The following is an 18393-nucleotide window of genomic DNA, read 5'->3' as shown; positions in this document are numbered from 1 at the left end:
TGGGAATTAGTTCCAGGTCTTCTCAAACTTGGGTGCTATTGGTATTTTGGTTCAGATTCTCCTGTTAGGGGGAGGGGGTTGAATCTCCTGTGCAGGGTTGAATGTTTCACAGAAACCCTGGCCCCTCTACCCACATGGATACCAGTAGTATCTAGTTGTGATACTCAGAAACCAGAAATTGCTAAATCTTTGTGTGAGGGTTGGGAAGCAGATTGCCCCAGTTGAGAATCAATGATTTATTCAAACCTGAAAGTGAAAGTCACTCAGTCATGTCTGACTCTTTTCAACCCCATGGATTCTATAGTCCATGGAATTCTCCAGATCAGAATACTGACCTTTTCCTTCTCAGGGATCTCCCCAACCTAGGGAATCGAACCCAGGTCTCCTACATTGCAGGCGGATTCTTTACCAACTAAACTATCAGAGAGGTCCTATAAGCCTAAGAACGTCTAATTAAAAAAAACAACAGCTAATCTTAACAGCTGTTTTCATTGCCTTATGCTCTTATGGAAAATTATCATAAACTTTGTATGAAAGCATACTGTTCTATATATACATGTTCTAATTTTTTAATTCCTAAAGAAATACTGTAATATAATTTTTAATACTTTCAATAGAAAGTACAATAAAAGAAAACCAAACCAGATATGCACATGGATGAATCGAACTTAGGGATGATGGCAAAAAAAGAAAAGTCACTAAGATTTATTTGGTGCCCCCTACGTTTCACATTGAGATTCCCCAGTGGCTTGGTGGTAAAGAATCCACTTGCAACGCAGGCAACTCGGGAGATTTGGGTTCAATCCCTGAATGGGGAAGATCCCTTGGAGGAGGAAATGGCAACCCACTCCAGTATTCTTGCCTGGGAAATCCCATGGACAGAGGAGCCTAGAGGGCTACAATTCAAGGGGTCACACAACAGTCAGATACAACTTAGCATCTAAACAACATTTTACATTTTGTAGATTAAAAAAAAATTTTTTTTACAAGCTCATTGTATAAAAATGGAAAAAAAGATATATTGACAAGAAAACTTAAAACTTCATAATATCATCAGTTAACATTTTGGTACATATGCTTTAGGACTTTCTGTGCATTCATTCATTCTCTTATTCATTAACTGATTACACATCAGGGACTTCCCAGGTGGCGCTAGTGGTAAAGAATACCCGTGTCAATCAATTCAGTTCAGTTCAGTCGCTCAGTCGTGTCTGACTCTTTGCAACCCCATGAATTGCAGCACGCCAGGCCTCTCTGTCCATCACCAACTCCCAGAGTCCACCCAAACCCATGTTCATCGAGTTGGTGATGCCATCCAACCATCTCATCCTCTGTCATCCCCTTCTCCTCCTGCCCCCAATCCTACCCAGCATTAGGGTCTTGTCCAATGAGTCAACTCTTCGCATGAGGTGGCCAAAGTATTGGAGTTTCAGCTTCAACATCAGTCCTTCCAATGAACATCCAGGATTGATCTCCTTTAGGATGGATTGATCGGATCTCCTTGCAGTCCAAGGGACTCTCAAGAGTCTTCTCCAACACCACAGTTCAAGAGCATCAATTCTGCGGCACTCAGCTTTCTTCACCATACAACTCTCACATCCATACATGACCACTGGAAAAACCATAGCCTTGACTAGACGGACTTTTGTTGGCAAAGTAATGTCTCTGCTTTTAAATATGCTATCTAGGTTGGCCATAACCTTCCTTCCAAGGAGTAAATGTCTTTTAATTTCATGGCTGCAATCACCATCAGCAGTGATTTTGGAGCCCCCTAAAATAAAATCTGACACTGTTTCCACTGTTTCCCCATCTATTTCCCATGAAGTGATGGGACCAGATGCCATGATCTTAGTTTTCTGAGCGTTGAGCTTTAAGCCAACTTTTTCACTCTCCTCTTTCACTTTCATCAAGAGGCTCTTTAGTTCTTCTTCACTTTCTGCCATAAGGGTGGTGTCATCTGCATATCTGAGGTTATTGATATTTCTCCCGGCAATCTTGATTCCAGCTTGTGTTTCTTCCAGCCCAGCGTTTCTCATGATGTACTCTGCATATAAGTTACATAAGCAGGGTGACAATATACAGCCTTGATGTACTCCTTTTCCTATTTGGAACCAGTCTGTTGTTCCATGTTCAGTTCTAACTGTTGCTTCCTGACCTGCATACAGGTAAGAAAGAGGCATGGTTCCATCCCTGGGTTGGGAAGATGCCCTGGAGAAGGAAATGGTAACCTGCTCCAGTATTCTTGCCTGGAAAATCCCATGGACAGAGGAACCTGGCAGGCTACAGTCCATGGGGTCGCAGAATTGGACACGACTGAAGCGATTCGGACACGACTGAGCGACTGAACTGAACTGAAGCGATTTAGCACACATTACACATCTCCCTGAGAGAGGGCAGGAACTGGAAAGTCAAGGGAGCTTTGTTTTTTGTTTTTGTTTTTTTAGTGGGAGACATTTAGGCATGTTTTAAAGGCAATGAAAGGATCAATTAGTCGAAAGAGGAAAATGGGATGACACGTATAGTGAGGTTTCTGAGAAGGAATGGATTTCAAGCACAGAGTTGGAGTCATCTTTAGATTAAGGGAGGAAAAAAAAACATTGTGAGAGGATTGCAAGAATACACACATATGCACACGAATGTAGGTATCTGATTGTATCTACAGGTATGTATATTCCTGTATCTACCTGTAAGTATGTATCTTGTATCTACAGGTAGGTATATATAGGTTTACTTTATCTATACGTAAAGAGTCGGACACGACTGAGTGACTGAACTGAACTGATGTATCTTACTCTATCTACCTGTTTTCACCATGTGAGCTACTGAAGAACTTGCTTTTTCACTTATTCTATTGTAAGCATTTCCCCTCCTCCTGTTACTCTCCCTTACCATCATTTTTAACAGTATCCTAACACATGCAGTAGTTCAGTCTTTAAAGCCACCTCGTAATGTTGGACATTTTCGCCGTCACAATTTTTCACTACCATCAACGCGGGACTTAATATCGCGATGGTGACATATTTGTAGCTACCCAGGATTATTTTTTGAACAGAAATTCATGGAAGAGGAACTGCTGAGTCAAATGGTCAGCCTAACTCGAGGGATGAAAGTCGCTTTTAAACTTCCCAGTCATCCTCAGGTATGCATTCTTTACCTGAGGAGGAAACAGAGAAGCAGAGAGGTTAAATAATTGGCCCAAGGTCAAAAATAATTGCAAGTGGCGGATTTCAAAAGCCGCGCGGGCTCATCATGCTGCGGTAGGGATAGAATTTGCGGTTTAGGCGATTCTTTTTTTTTTTTTTTGGTGTGTTTTTGTGGAGGAGGGGCCGGGCAGCAGGGAAGGAAACTTGTGTCGCAGCAAAGAAGGAGGAGGACGAGAAGGGGAGGGAGCTCATGTCAGAATCCGAGCCGACTGCGCCGAGAAAGGGTAGGTTCGGGATTCGGTGGGCCCCCCAAGCCGCTGTAAGGGGCACCTCCGAGGCTGTGACCCGCTCCAGGGAGGTCCGGCTCGCGGCCGCGCCGCGCCAGGGCGGTTGCCAAGCGTCTGCCCAGTTTGCTGGTCTAGTTGCTAGGGCCTCCATCTTGAGGCCGGTGGCTGCGACACCCCCGGAAGGGGTTGCCGAGTGGGGCATTCACTTCCGGTCTGGGGCCTGCGGCGGCGGCGGCGGCGGTGGCGGCGGCGGCGGCGGCGGCGGCGGTGGCGGCGGCAGCGGCAGCGGGTCGGTGTAGAAAATGGCGCTGGTGCAGCGGCTCGGGCCTCTCCCCGCGGCGCTACGGAGGGCTTGAGGCTCGCGAGCCTCACTCGCCGCTCCCCACTTGCTCGTGCACTTTACACACATGAGGTGAGCGGGGCGGGGGCCTCCCTCGGGGCGGGAGGAGCCTCGGGCGCTGCCGCAGGGCCCGCGATTGCGGGCGGCGGCGGCGGCGCCGGGCGTCCCCGAGACCTCGGGCCTCGGCGAAGGGGGCGCCGGCTGCACCGCTGCGGAGGCTGGACAGGAGGCCCGGAGGGGCCGTGCTGTGCCGCTGGGGCCGGGCCGGGGGCTGCGGCTGGCCCGCGCCGCCTGACCGCAGTCGGGGCTGCAGCCCCGCAGCTTTGTGAACCCCCCCGGGTTCCCTTCCCTCCGCCCCATCCGGCCCCGGCGCGAGCCTCTGCAGCAGCAGCTCCGTTTTCACGCGCATCTCTCTCTCTCTCCCCCTTTTTCTTTTCCATTTCAGAGAATTGGAAGCTAAAGCTACCAAAGACGTAGAAAGGAATCTTAGCAGGTAAGATGGGCGCGCTTTCCGCCTCTCACCCCATTTCATTAATCGTGTATTTCCACCCTGGCTCGCCCTTGCTGGGTTTAGAAGTTCTCCCGTGTCATTTTCTTTCGCACGCAGGGAACAGACAGGGAGAAGAGGCCAGGCGGAATACTGGATGGAGGAATTGCGGGGAGATGCGTAATTACGCGTGTGTTCCTTTCTTGGGCGGGGGAGGGGGTGGCAAAAAAGAGCGAAAAGCAATTCTTGTAAACTTAGTTAAAGCATTCTCACCCTTTTAGGATTTAATTAGGGGACTTGTGCATTAATTACTATTGTAAATGGTTGCAGGCATTGTGTGACTCATGATTTGAGGCGGCCCTTATGGCGGGCTGTCAAACTGTTTTGGCTTCCCCGTTATTACTTTGTAACTCAAATTGTTGCCTTTATAAAAAGATACTATGTCTTCGCTTTTTTTTTTTTTCCCCCCAACACGTTGTAGTCGGTCGGATTCTGTTGCACTGGAAACAATTTTGCCCTTGAACTTTACCGAGCATAGACTGCGTTTTGTTTTCTTTTGAAAATACATTTATATCTACGTTCGGTGTGTGCTCCTTTTATCAGGTGGTAAAATAATTAAAAATCTGTTCCCAGTAAGTGGTTCTCACTCCTCTTGGACCTGAGTGCTTTTGCACTGGTAACTTAAATCATCACCACAAAGGGTTTTTTTGTTTTTTAAACGATGCCCCTATTAAAATGTCGAGCTTTATTGAGCTGTAATTGCTTAAGCATCAAGGCATTTAACTCTTTTTCACATTCATTTTCTGGTCTTACAGTCTTTTCCTTTCTTTTTCGCCGTTTCTTTTGCATCATATTGGGGCACTGAGAGAAACTTCTAGATTAACCTAATCAGTGAGCAGCTTTTACTTGAACAAAATAAAATAAAAATTGTCTGTCTCAGGTCTTAATGTAGTTTGTGCTTGGTGATTGTAAGTTTTATGTTTGTATTGAAGTCTTAACATTCACAATTCAAATCATCTGAATGTTTTTTCAGCATATAGATTCATTTCAAATTGCTGGTGTTTGGGGTTATATAGATATTAATTTGTTAAACTGGTCATTAAAGAATCTGTTCAGTCGGTGAAGGATGGTCGTCATTGGCTTAGCAAATAAGAAATATTCTGTTATTCAAAATAATTACACAGTCATTTAAAGGAAATTAAGCCTGATGTCGCTGACTAAATGACTGGATATTTAAGTTTTGTCGTTAGAAGCTATTAAAGTTAAGATATGAAACCATTAAATTAAACAGGTTGAGTTTTTAAGATACACTTTCAGAAAGGAGCTTGGAGTGTCAGTCTATTTCTCTTGCTATTTTTGCTTTGTCAGGTAACTATCAGTATAATTCCTGTGGAGGTTTCCTGGGACGTAATTAAAAATTGTCTCTACTACAGGTATAATTTCTATGTGCTATTACAGTTGGATAGAACTTGGAGTCTGTATCACCTGTGTATCAGGGTTTGAATCCCAGCTTTGTCACTTAACAATATGACCTTGACTCTAGGCAAATCACTTAGCCTCTCTCTTCCTAATCTGTAAAGCGAGAGGTTTGGGCCTGCCAGTTGCCAGGTCTGTTAGGCCCCTTGGGTTTTATAAAAAGGAGTCAAGTGTTGTCCCTGGTCACAGACTCCATGTGCATTAGAGGAGGGAGGTTGTAATGGGCACATGAATAACTAACACTGGGTAAATGATGCAAGGGTCGAAAGAAGATACCATTCCATTCATAAATTCAAAGATCTTCAGTTGGTTAGAAGGAATGAAAAGGAAAACAAATATAAAGGATGTTACAGGCCGGTGTATAACGTCCCCTTGTGAGGGGAACATTTCCTAAAGGTTAAAAGTTTTCTGAGGAGGGAGAGAGATTAGGTGGGCAAATGCTTCCTTTCAACTCCATCCTTAGCTCTGCGCTTCCTTTTTTCCAAATAAGGAGAGTATATTTGTCTTTACCCATTTGTGCCTCCCCAGAAAGGCGTTATCCTGTATTCAGTTAGTAAACATTTCTTGCCCATCTTATATGTTCCAAATGCAAGACTAGGCACTAGGGAAGGGAAGAATGGCAGTAGCTGAAGTTAGCAGATGTTTTCCATCTGCCTGGCACACTTTGAAGATCTTACATCGACCCATCTGATCCTGGAACACTCGGAGGTAGGTGCTTTCAGGATCTTGGTTTCTATTTTGCAGGTGAAGGCTTTGATGCACAAAGAAGTTAAGTAACTTCCAGGAGCCACACCACTGGTAACTGCGGGAGATGTTACCCTTTGGACTGTATTGCGTTGCCCCACAAGAGGCGTGGTTCTTCACCTCCAAAAATAGGGAAAGTATCTTCGGGGAGGCAGAACCCACATATACAGGCAGCACTCCTAGGCAGTCACCCTGGGCACTGTGGACCTTTTTTTTTGGCTGTGCCGCGAGGCATGTGGGATCCTAGTTCCCTGACCAGGGATTAGACCTGTGCCCCCTGCACTGAAAGCTCAGAGTCTTAACCAGCAGACCCACTGTTGACATTTTGACCAGATCATTTGTTGTTGTGAAGTCTGCCCTGTGTACTATGGGGTGTGCAGCCGCATCAGCCAGAAGTACTCACTCAGGTGTGACAGTCAGAGGTCCCCTCGGGTGAAATCACTCCCACTGTTCTAGATCTTCATGTTTCCTGAATATAACCAAACATTTGGATTTTTAACATTAAATCTGTAAGTGTTAAATATCTTTTGTAATACCGTGGGACTCCCAATTCGCACTGTGTAGACCCCGTTTGGAATCTCCAGTCTCTGAATGGCAGAAGTTTTATTGCCATTCTCCTTTTCCTCTGCTAAGCTGCAAACCCTGAAGACAGTGTGCCAGGTAGCCAGAGCCAATTAAATAAAATTGGCACAGTTGATAAGTTTGGTTGCCCACATGAGGTCAACTCTCTCTCTTAATTTACTGTCGGCCATTAAAATTGGCGCTTTTTGTCAGTATCCTGGCATTCAAAAGACAGAACTGTGATGTCTAGATACAGGAGATCACCACCATTTTAAAGAATGGAATCCGTTTTAAAAGGCAGAGAAAAAGGCAGTATAGGAACAACAGCAGAAATAAAAGTACAAAATCCAGAAAGTATAGGGAATTGTGAAATAGCAGTAAGTAGTTCAGTTGGATTGGCATGTAAGGGTGGGGGTGGGGGCGGGGGTAGAGTTTCTTGAATATCCGGTGGAGGGTATTTTGCATAAATCTTACATTGTGGGAAGCTACTACAAAGCTTTTAGGTAGGGTGGTGATAGGATAGAAAAATGATAACCGGTGATCTGGGCAAGAGGTGAGGATGACCTGAATTAAAGTGGTAGTAGAAATGCAGGAGTGTGATTACTAAAGATGTTGAATCTGGAGTTTGGCACCTACTTACTGGGATTAGTTGTGAGAGGAGTCTTGGGCCTTCTTCCCTGGCCATCCAGTGGTTAGGAATCTGCCGTCAAGTGCAGGAGACTTAGGCTCAATCCCTGGTTGGGGAACTCAGAGCCTCCAGGCTTTGGGACAGCTAAGCCCATGGGCAGCAGCTATTGAGCCTTTGAGCCCTAGAGCCTGTGCACCACAACAAAGACCTGATGCAGCTAAATTTTTTTTTTAATTAAAAAAAAATCCACTAAATATACAGGGTCTCCGTCTTGGCTGAAGGGGAGATTGACCCAGCCTCTGAACAAAATAAATGTGAGAACAGACAGAGGTTTGGGGGAAAAAAATGATAAATTACAGTTTATGGTTGTAGAAAAAAAAATCCCTTCTAATTCAATGTATCTAACTTATAAAAGTAAATATATATATGTGTGTGTGTATATATACACATGTGTGTATATATAAAGTAAATATATATAAATTAAATTACATAATATGTGTATATATAAAGTAAATTTTATATATATATATATAGGAAGCCAAAATGATAGAATCATTGTGTATTTAGATCTAGACCATAACACCAGCCAATATTTGGATGTCTTCATTTTGCAAGTGAGAAAGCTGTGGTCAAGGTTATAGTCTCTAACAAGTGACAAATCTGGGATTCAAACAGACCTTTTGACTCTAGGGTACTTCAGGCTAGGCAGTATTTTATATTGCACAATAGGAAAAAAGGTAACTTTGGTTTCTTCTTTCTTTCTGAAAATAGAATAATTACCTCAATAGACTATTTTGTGACCATTTTACTAATTTAGTGTAGTGTGTGTTGTCTGAAGTAGAAGTTACATGCTTTATGTTATGCTGATTATTTTTTCCCCTAAAACCAACCATTAAATGCCATCACATGAGAGAAGTTGTTAAAGATGCTGCGTACTATATAATGTAGCATCTAAACTGGAACGTTTTTATCTGTGACACCTTTACCTGGGACGTGCTAACTCAGAAGAGACTAGAAAAAGCAGGTGTGAGCTTCCTAGATAAGGTGCTCTTGGAATTCACCCAACTTTATTTGGGGGGAGAAGCTTCTGATTTTGTTCAATTTTTGTGTTGCTTTCCTGCGATGTGGTTTGTAGGCCAACAATTTCATATTGATAGGTTTCTTTCTAGCTTTATTTGGCAGCTGTGTGGTACATCAGTTGGTAGAGTAAATGAATCATAAAAGGTAAGCTTAATTTTAAAGTGTGTAACAACCCTCTATGGAAATTTTAAATATAAACATTAAAAAATCAGTAAAATTCTGTAACCTCATGTGAATTTCGGTATCTGAAATGAATCTGTAAGTGTAAGTTACCGTCCTTTACAGCTCTGTTTCATGACAATCTCAGAAGTATTGCCCACAATTGGAAAGACTAAAATATGTATGGCTGTATATATTCTGCTCAGGTTGACTTATGATGTCTCTCACTCAAAATCAAGAAAATTGTCCTCCCATTTAAAAAAATTTAAAAATCATCCTAATCTTAATCAAAGTAGCAATAAGAGTGCGGTGAACACTTGTATCTCCACCTAGGTTTACCAGTTACTAATATTTTGCCACATTTGTCCTATCATGCCCTGTCACCCCTAAATAAAGAACAAGGGCATTCTGCGTAACAGCAATCAAATGATCACAGTTGGGGAAGTTTAGCTTTGTTACATTACTATTTGGTCCATATTCAGATTTTCCCAGTTGTCCAAATAATGCCTTTTAAAATGTATTTTCTTCTTTTTTCTCAGTTCCTGAATCCAGGGTGGCATTTAGTTGTCATCCTTTCCTTCCATCGGGAGCAATTCCTTGTCCATTTCTTCCCCGTTCATGACAGTGACATTTTGGAATAGGCAGGACTAGTTGTTTTTGCAGACTTCAGCTTGGATTTGTCCTGTGGTTTCTGTACGATTAGATTCAGGTTCAGCCTTTGGGGCAGCAGTGTCACGTCAACGATGTGTCTGTTCTCAGTACATCACATCAGGTGCCCTCCCCCACCACTTGGAAGGAAATTAACTGGAAGTTTACCCCGTACTTTTACCTTTGCACTAACTCAGTGTTTTGGTTTTGTTCTTTTCATTTTAGGATGTGCCAAACAATTAGGTGAAGCTGAGGTATAATTTTAAATAGTTGAGGTTACAATAATTACAAGTCTTTTTTAAATTGGCCAACTCTAATGATTGCAGCTTTTTTGAAAGGTTATTCGGAAGTAACTCTTTTATTGTTAAACATAAAAGTTGTGTGTTTTTGGCTTTTCACCTGTAATAAACTGATAACCCTAGTAAGAAAATGAAACATAGGGCTGGGTTTGTGATATGCTTTCTTCAAAAGAACGCCCCCATTGAAATTAGAGGGGCATTGTGCCACCGGAACAGTTTCTCATCCTGAATTCCACAGGGACCACAGATGGTATGAAATAGTTCAAAAAACTGAGTGTATGCTTTAAAAAAAAAAAGAAGATCCTTAGAATGCTTCAAAGGCTTGTGGCTCCCCAAATATTAAGAAACATTGTGTCATAGGGAGGATGATAGAGGAGCTGAATAATGTGAATAAAGAGGTTTTAAGATTTAAAAAAGAGAAAGTAACGTTTGACTAAGGCATAGTTTCTCTAATGAAAAAAAAAAAAATTTAGAGAGCAACAATGTGAAAATAAGAGTTGATCCTCAGGGAGTTGGTTCCAAAACCCCCAGCCCAGCCCATTCCAAAATCCAGAGATGCTCAAATTCCTCATATAGAATAGCTTAGTATTTGCATATAACTTACACACTTTCTCCCTTATATTTAAATCATCTTTAGATTACTTATAATACCTTATTCAATGTAAATACTATGTAAATAGTCGTAAATACAGTGTAAATGCTATATGAACATTTGCCCATGTATAGCAATTCAGGTTTTGCTTTTTGGAACTTGCTGGAATTTTTTTGATCCTTGGTTGATTGAATCTGAATTTGGAACTTGGGCTATGGAGGGCCAACTATATAGTTTAAATGTCCTATCAAGGTGGTCTTATTTTTAAAATGAATTGCATACTCTGTGTGAGCTGGTTATGAAGCAGAAATCCTAGCGTTTCTACTCTTTTAACAGGGAAAAGGCATTTTGAATTTTAGTGTGTTGTGTGACCATGACTCAGCTGACTTCCCGTTTCAAATGGAATGTTCAAAACAGATTGAAACTTGGTTAAGGAATTTTATACTTTGAACCTTACAAGATATTTTCTGCAAACAGCAATTGATTAGATTTTGTGTAATAACAAACACGATGAAACCAAGTCACTTGTTTTGCTGTTCTTACTCGTAATTTTGAATCAGCTAGCATTGATTGAACGGCTTGCTGCAGTGATACTGAATATTTTTGACAGTTTTGACATCTGTGTTTTGTTGACTTTGGTCTCTTTTTTCTCTTACTCTTTTGGAATATCCCCATGAAACACTAGGACATAGTGCTGTGTGGTGTGAAATATGCACTAATTTTAAATGTGTTTTAAGCATTACTTCACTGTGTTAGGGGCTTCCCTGGTGGCTCAGACAGTAAAGAATCTGCCTGCAGTGTGGGAGACCCAGGTTGGATCCCTGGGTTGGGAAGATCCCCTGGAGAATGGCTACCCACTCCAGTATTCTTGCCTGGAGAATCCCATGAACAGAGGAGCCTGGTGGGCTACAGTCTATGGGGTGACAAAGAGTTGGACACAACTGAGCGAATCTCTGTGTTGCTGTGTTAATTGGCTGTGCAAGGATGTCAGAGAAATATGTTTTACTTAATATTCTACTTGTGAGTCCCTAGATGATGTGAGGCATATAAGTGAGAAAGGAATGTAAAATGTGCCTTCTCTACATTGCTGCAAGGTAATCAAGCTGCTGCTGCAGCTCAAGCTGCAGTTCTCAGCTTGTCACTTACTATTTCTTAGAAACCTCCGTCGCCTCCCTGGTGACTCTGGAATTGAAGCCCAAACTGTTGTCTGTGCTAAGCTTATGTGTTTACCTTATCCCTTCTACCTCTTGCTCTGTCCTCAGTTCCTCCGTCTCTGAATGTCTTCTTCCATTTCTCCCTCAAAAAAATTTTTTTCTAACACTTTCACATAGCATAAAATTCACCCTTTTAAAGTGTATGATTCAGTGGTTTAGTTTATTTGCAGAATTGTGCAATCATCACAGTTACCTAATTCCAGAACACTTTTTTATACCCCCCTCCCCCCTGCCCCTCAAGAAATAACCCATACTTACTATTGATCACTCCTCCTTCACCCCACCTCCAGCCTCTGGCAAACCACTAGTCTATACTCTGTATAGTTTTGCCTATTCTGGACATTTTGTGTAAATGGAATCAGAATATGTGACCTTTTGTCTTACTTGTTTCACTAAGCATGTTTGTACAGTTCATACATGTTGTGGCATGTATCAGTACTCCATTCTTTTTATGGGCAAAAATAATCCATTGTGTAGCTATACCGCATTGGGCTTATCCATTCATTAGTTAGTGGGCATTAAGGTTGCTTTTGCTTTCGGGCTATGGTGAATAATAATGCTGTGACCATTCATTTACAAGTGTTTGTGTGGACGTATGTTTTCAGTTCTCTTGGGTATGTACCTTGGGGTGGAATTTCGAGGCATATGGTAATACTGTGTTTTAACTTTCTGAGGAACCACCAAGCTTTTTCAAAGCAGCTGCACCCATTTTCCATTTCTACCAGCAGTGTATTTCATTTTCTCCATAGCCTCACCAATGTGAGTGGTATCTCATTGTGATTTTGATTTGCATTTCTGTAATGACTGATAACGCTGCACATCTTTTCATATGCTTACTGACCATTTGTGTATTTGATTTGGAGAAATGTCTCTTCAAATCCTGTGCCCATTTTAAATTTGGTTATATTTTATTGTTGAGTTGTCAAGAGTTCTTTATATGTTCTAGATGCAAGTCCTTTGCTGGATTAATGATTTACAAATATTTTCTCCCATTCTATGCATTGCCTTTTCACATGCTTGATGTCCTCTGAAGCACAGAAATTTAAAATTTTGGTACGGCCAATTTGCTGTCTTAAGCTTTTTTAAAAAATTTATTTCTCTCTAATTGGAGGACAATTGCTTTATAATATTGTGTTGCTTTCTGCCACACATCAACATGAGTCACAGCCATAGGTGTACATATGCCCCTTCCCTCTTGAACCTACCTACCGCATCCCACCCCTTTAGGTTGTCACAGAGCACTGGTTTGAGCTCCCTGTGTCATAGAGCAAATTGCTGCTGGCTATCTATTTTACATATGGTAATGTATATGTTTCCATGCCACGCTCAGATTATCTCAGCCTCTCCTTCCCCGACTGTGTCCTACAAGTCTGTTCTCTGTGTCTGTATCTCCATTGCTGCCCTGCAAATAGGTTCATCAGTATCATCTTTCTAGATTCCATATATATGCATTAATATATGATATTTGTCTTTCTCTTTCTGACTTCATTCTTTTTCAATAGACTTTAGGTTCATCCACCTCATTAGAACTGACTCAGATGCATTCCTTTTTATGACTAACTAGTATTCCATTGCATATGTGTACTATAGCTTCTTTATCCATTCTCCTGTTGATGGACATCTAGGTTGCTTCCATGTTCTAGCTGTTGTAAATAGTGCTGCAGCGAACATTGGGGTACATGTGTCTTTTTCAGTTGTAGTTTTCTCAGGGTGTATGGTGGAAAAGGAAATGGCAACTCACTCCAGTATTCTTGCCCAGCAATTTTCATGGACAGAAGAGCCTGGTGGGCTGCAGTTCAAGGGGTCGCAAAGAGTCGGACACAACTGAGTGGCAAATACACACACAGGGTAAATGTCCAGTAGTGGGGTTGTTGAGTCATAGGGTAGTTTTATTCCCAGTTCTTTTAAAGAATCTCCACACTCTTCTCCATAGTTGCTGTATCAATTTACATTTCCACCAACAGTGCAAGAGGGTTCCATTTTCTCTACACCCTCTCCAGCATTTATTGTTTGTAGATTTTTTGATGTTGGCCGTGGTGTGAGGTGATAACTCATTGTAGTTTTGATTTGCATTTCTCTAGTAATGAGCGATACCGAGCATTTTTTCCTGTGTTTGTTAGCCATCTGTATGTCTTTGGAAAAATGTCTGTTTAGGTTTTCTCCCTCTTTTTGATAGGATTGTTTGTTTTTCTGGTATTGAGCTGCGTGAACTGCTTGCATGTTTTGGAGATTAATCCTTTGTAAGTTGTTTCATTTGCTATTGTTTCTTAAAGATTTTTGAGTGTACATTTCAGTGAAATTAAGCACATTCATAATGTTGCTCCTCTGTCACTGCCATTCACCTCCATAACTTCATCTTGCGGAACAGACTCTGTACCCATTAAACAATAACACCCCATCCTCTCCTCCCCCCCACCCTTGGGAACCACCATTCTACTTTCTGTCTCAATGAATTTGACTGTTCTAGGTAACACATGTGCGTGGAATCATAGTGTTTGCCCTTTTGTGAATGACTTATTTCACTTAGGAGAATATTCTCAAGGTTCATAACATGTTGTAGCATGTCATGCAGTTGATTTTTGTATGTTGATTCTGTATCCTGCAGCTGTAGTGAACTCATTTATATAATTTCCTTTCCAATCTTAATGCCTTTTATTTCTTTTTCTTTTTTTTTATTGGAGGATAATTGCTTTACAATGTTGTGGTCTCTGCCATACAGCAACTCGAATCAGTCATTTTATATATATATATGTATGTGTATACACACACACACACACACACACACGCACGCACGCACCCTTCCTCTTGAGCCTCCTCTCCCACTTATTTTTCTTGCCTAATTTTCCTAACTAGAACCTACAGTAAAATGTTGAATAGGAATGGTAAAAGTGAACATCCTTGTCTTGTTTCATCTTAGAGAAAAAGCATTCAGTCTTAACCATTAAGTACAATGTGAACTGTGGACTTACTGTAGATAGCTTTTATCAGATTAATGAACTTCCCTTCTATTCCTGGTGTGAACATTTTTGTCTTGCCTTGAAAGGGTGTTGGATTTTGTCAGATGCTTTTTCTGTATCTGTTGAGATCATGTTGTCTTATCCTTTGTTCTGTCAATGTTATATTACATTGATTTTTGTATGTTAAACCAGCTTTGCATCCCTGGGATAAATCTCACTTGAGCATAGCATATAGTTCCCATTATATGTTGCTAGATTTCGATTTATTAGTCTTCTGTTGAGGATTTTTGAATTTGTGGTCACAAGGGTTATCGATCTGTAGTTTTCGTTTCTTGTGACATCTTATGTCTTTTGGTACCTGGTGTGGTCTGGTCTGAAATCAGGAGTCTTGAACTGTTGCTTTGGCATCTGCCTCATTCTGAATTGTGCATTAATAATTGTTTCTATATATCCAGTTCCATTTTTCCTTTTTAGTTTTTTTCCAGTTTTTAAAAACATTTTATTTTGATTGCACTGGGTCTTGGTTGCTACGCTCTGGCTTTCTCTAGTTGCAGTGAGGAGGCTGCTGTCTAATTGCGCTGTGTGGGCTTCTCTTGTTGTTTGGGCTTCTCTCTTTGCAGAGCATGGGCTCTGGAGCACGGGCTCAGTAGTTGTAGCCCATGGGGTTATTTACTTCAAGGCATGTGGAATCTTCACACACCAGGGCTTTGACCTGTGTACCCTGCATTAGCAGGTGGATTCTTAACTTTTGGACCACCAGGGAAGTTACTTTTCCAGTTTTATTAAGGTATGATAACAAAGTCAATTCCATTTTCTTTTCTCAGTTAGTGCATACCTGTGTGTGTGTTATTGAGATATAATTCACATCTGACTTTGTGCAAATTTAATATGTACAACTTGCTGGTTGGAAATATTTATATATATGTTGACCCTCGAAAAACGTGGGTTAGAACTGTATGGTCCCACTTATCTGTGAATTTTTTTTTCTTCACTAAATACACACCACCGTATTATATGCTCTGTGGTTGGTTGAATCTGTTGATGTGGAACTGTGGGTTTGAAAGGCCAACTGTAAAGTTATGTGCAGCTTTTCGACTGCATAGGGTCTGTGCCTGTGATCCCTGCCTTGTTCAGGGGTCTGCTCTACTCCAGCAGGATTACCACAGAAGTATTAGCTGACACCTCTCTCAGGTCACGCACGTAATTATCGTCTTTTTTGTGGTGAGACCATCTGAAATCCAGTCTCTTACAACTTTGAAACATACAACACAATATCATTGGCAGTAATCACTATTCTTTGCGTTAGATTTCCAGAACTTATCCCCCTTAGTTGCAAATTTATTATTCCCTTTAGTTGCAAGTCCTGTTTAACGACATCTCCATTTTCCTATCCCCTGGTTGCTAGTAACCGCAAGTTTGGTTTTTTTTAGAGTCCACATGTAAGTGATAGTCATACAGTATTTGTCTTTCTCTAATTTTACTTAGCATAATGCCCTTAAGGTTCATATCCATGTTGTTGCAAATGGCAGAATTCTTTCTCAAGGCTGAATGATATTCCTTTGTATGTATATACAGCATCTTCATTCATTGATGGACTTAGGTGGTTTCTATGTCTTGGTTATCATGAATAATGCTGCAATAAACATAGGAATGCAGGTATCTTTTTGATACCCTGTTTTCATTTCTTTTGACTGTATATCCAGAAGTGAGATTGCTGGATCATTAGAAGTTGTATTTTTAATTTTTTGAGGAACCTCCGTACGGTTTTCCGTAGCGGCTGCACCAATTGACATTCCCACTAACGGTGGTCAAAGGTTCCCCTTTTCTCCATGTCCTTGCCAACACTTGTTACCACTTATCTTCTTGAAGATAACCATTCTAGGAGGTGTGTCATTTCTGTGTTCTACTGTATGCTCTCTTTTTTTTGGTCACAATCTTCTTTGTATACTAACATTAACTTAGTGCAGTGTTTTGTACCTAGTCTCTTGTAGCTAATGTTGAGTATACACTTAATTGCATCTCTTAAGCACTTCCTCTGCATTACTTAATTTAATCTTCACAAGACACTTCTGAGAGAGGTACAATTTAAGACCTCTTATAAACAAGATGGAGGCTTTAGAGAAATTAAACAAGTTGCTTATACAGGTCAGTAGTGGAGCTGAGATTTAAACCCTTCTCTTTTAGGTTTTAAACGCTTCTCTTTTAGGTTCAGAGCCAGAGCTCTTAACCACATGCTGTGCTGCCCAGGAAATGCTTGCTTGAATAGATTGGATTTAAACTGGTCCTTTAAGAAGTAGAATGTGGGTAGAAGAAAGAGTGGGAAGAGTGCATGTGTGGTGGTGGATGGGTTTATAGTGTTAGTAAAAGCAGGGAAGCAGGAATTGGTATTTAACTGGAGTACCTGGTACTGGGGGAGTACAGTGCCAGTAGAACTGGTTTTTGTTCCCAGAGCAGTAATTAGTTCTATTTGGAAGAGTGAGATTAACATCTGAAATAATTAGAAAAAGAGCATTGTTTAATTAGAGGTCAAGAGTGAGTTTTGTATGAGTTGGAAAGAATTATGAAGGAACTAGTAATTAAGTTAAGCCTCAAAAGAGGAGTGGATTTAGGAGAGTTGTTTAGCAAACCAGATTTTGGATTGGGCTTTACCATTGTCTTATGCTGTAATCCTTTACTAGTATTATTTTATTGCTCAGATTATGAGGCCAATAGAAGCCCCCTTTCAAGCTCAGTTCCTACTTTTTAAGGAGTTCCAAACTATGTATCATCTGGATCTTCATGGCTACCTCATCATATCCTATTTTTCTTTTCATTCTTAAGAGGAAGATATGCTGACTTTGAACTATGCTTTATAGTTCGAAATCAAATGCTATCTAGAAATATACAGTATTGCTGCCACCCTGACTTTTGTCCTCTTTTCTTCACATATCTCTGTCACAAATAGGTATTTTTATTAGTTTTTCTGTATGTGTGCTTCTAGAATTCCTTTATGCAAATACAAGCACAGGGGGAAATGTATCTCTTCCCCACTTTCAACAGGGAAGGTAGTATACTGAACCCTTTTTTCCCAGTTAACTATATACCTTCCGGATCCTTTCATGTCACAACATGGAGACCTTCTAAGAATCTGTTTTACAACAGCATAGTGTTCCATTTTGTGGATGTATCAATTTTATTTAATGACTTTAGCATTTACAGGTATGAACTACCTGTGACTGTAAACAAGCTTCTCTTGTGTTACCTCATTGATTATTCCCTTCTCTGATACTTGTGTTTCCTAACCCCTCTTCTGTTTCCAAATAAGTAATAGTCTTCCTTATGTTGGGCTTCCCTGGTGGCTCAGATGGTAAAGAATCTGCCTGTAATGTAGGAGACCTGGGTTTACTTCCTGGGTCAGGAAGATCGCCTAGAGAAGGGAGTGGCTCCCCACTCCAGTATTAATGCCTGGAGAATTTCATGGACAGAGGAGCCTGGTGGGATCACAAGAGTCGAACACGACTGGGCGACTAACACTTTCCTTATTTGTGAAAACAAAAAACTTCATTTTTATCTTGTAGTTTTCATATCAAGGCTACATGTTTGAAAATCTGATCACTCTTAATCTCTTTTGCAGCATTCCGTTTCTGTCTCTACTATCTGGTGAAATTACAGCTTTGTAGGTTACCAGCAACTTCCTGTTGTGTGGTGCTAGGCTGGCTTTGGTGATTAATTTAGATGTAGGAGGAAAAAAGGAAAGGCTGATGAACAGATAGGGAAAGGCTGGGAGAAAGCAGAGTAA

The 18393-nt window shown here is 41.1% G+C and overlaps 1 protein-coding gene across 14 annotated transcripts in view; it reads left to right on the top strand.

The window, feature by feature from the left end:
• The first annotated feature begins 3657 nt into the window (after positions 1 to 3657).
• Positions 3658 to 18393, top strand: part of TNRC6A (trinucleotide repeat containing adaptor 6A) — a 96999-nt gene continuing 82263 nt past the window's right edge. For all 14 annotated transcript variants that reach the window (XR_014072597.1, XR_014072596.1, XM_081554475.1 and 11 more), the window contains exons 1-2: positions 3658 to 3842; positions 4216 to 4263. Coding sequence is in view for 4 of the 14 variants with exons in the window: in XM_081554466.1 (XP_081410592.1) it covers positions 3838 to 3842; positions 4216 to 4263 (53 nt within the window). In the remaining 10 variants the exon portion in view is untranslated. The remainder of the gene's footprint in view (positions 3843 to 4215; positions 4264 to 18393) is intronic.

This window comes from Giraffa tippelskirchi, chromosome 13 (genome assembly GCF_054371585.1).
Source record: "Giraffa tippelskirchi isolate mGirTip1 chromosome 13, T2T-mGirTip1v1.2.pri, whole genome shotgun sequence".
NCBI lineage: Eukaryota > Metazoa > Chordata > Mammalia > Artiodactyla > Giraffidae > Giraffa > Giraffa tippelskirchi.
This window is presented reverse-complemented; position numbering and strand designations above follow the sequence as displayed.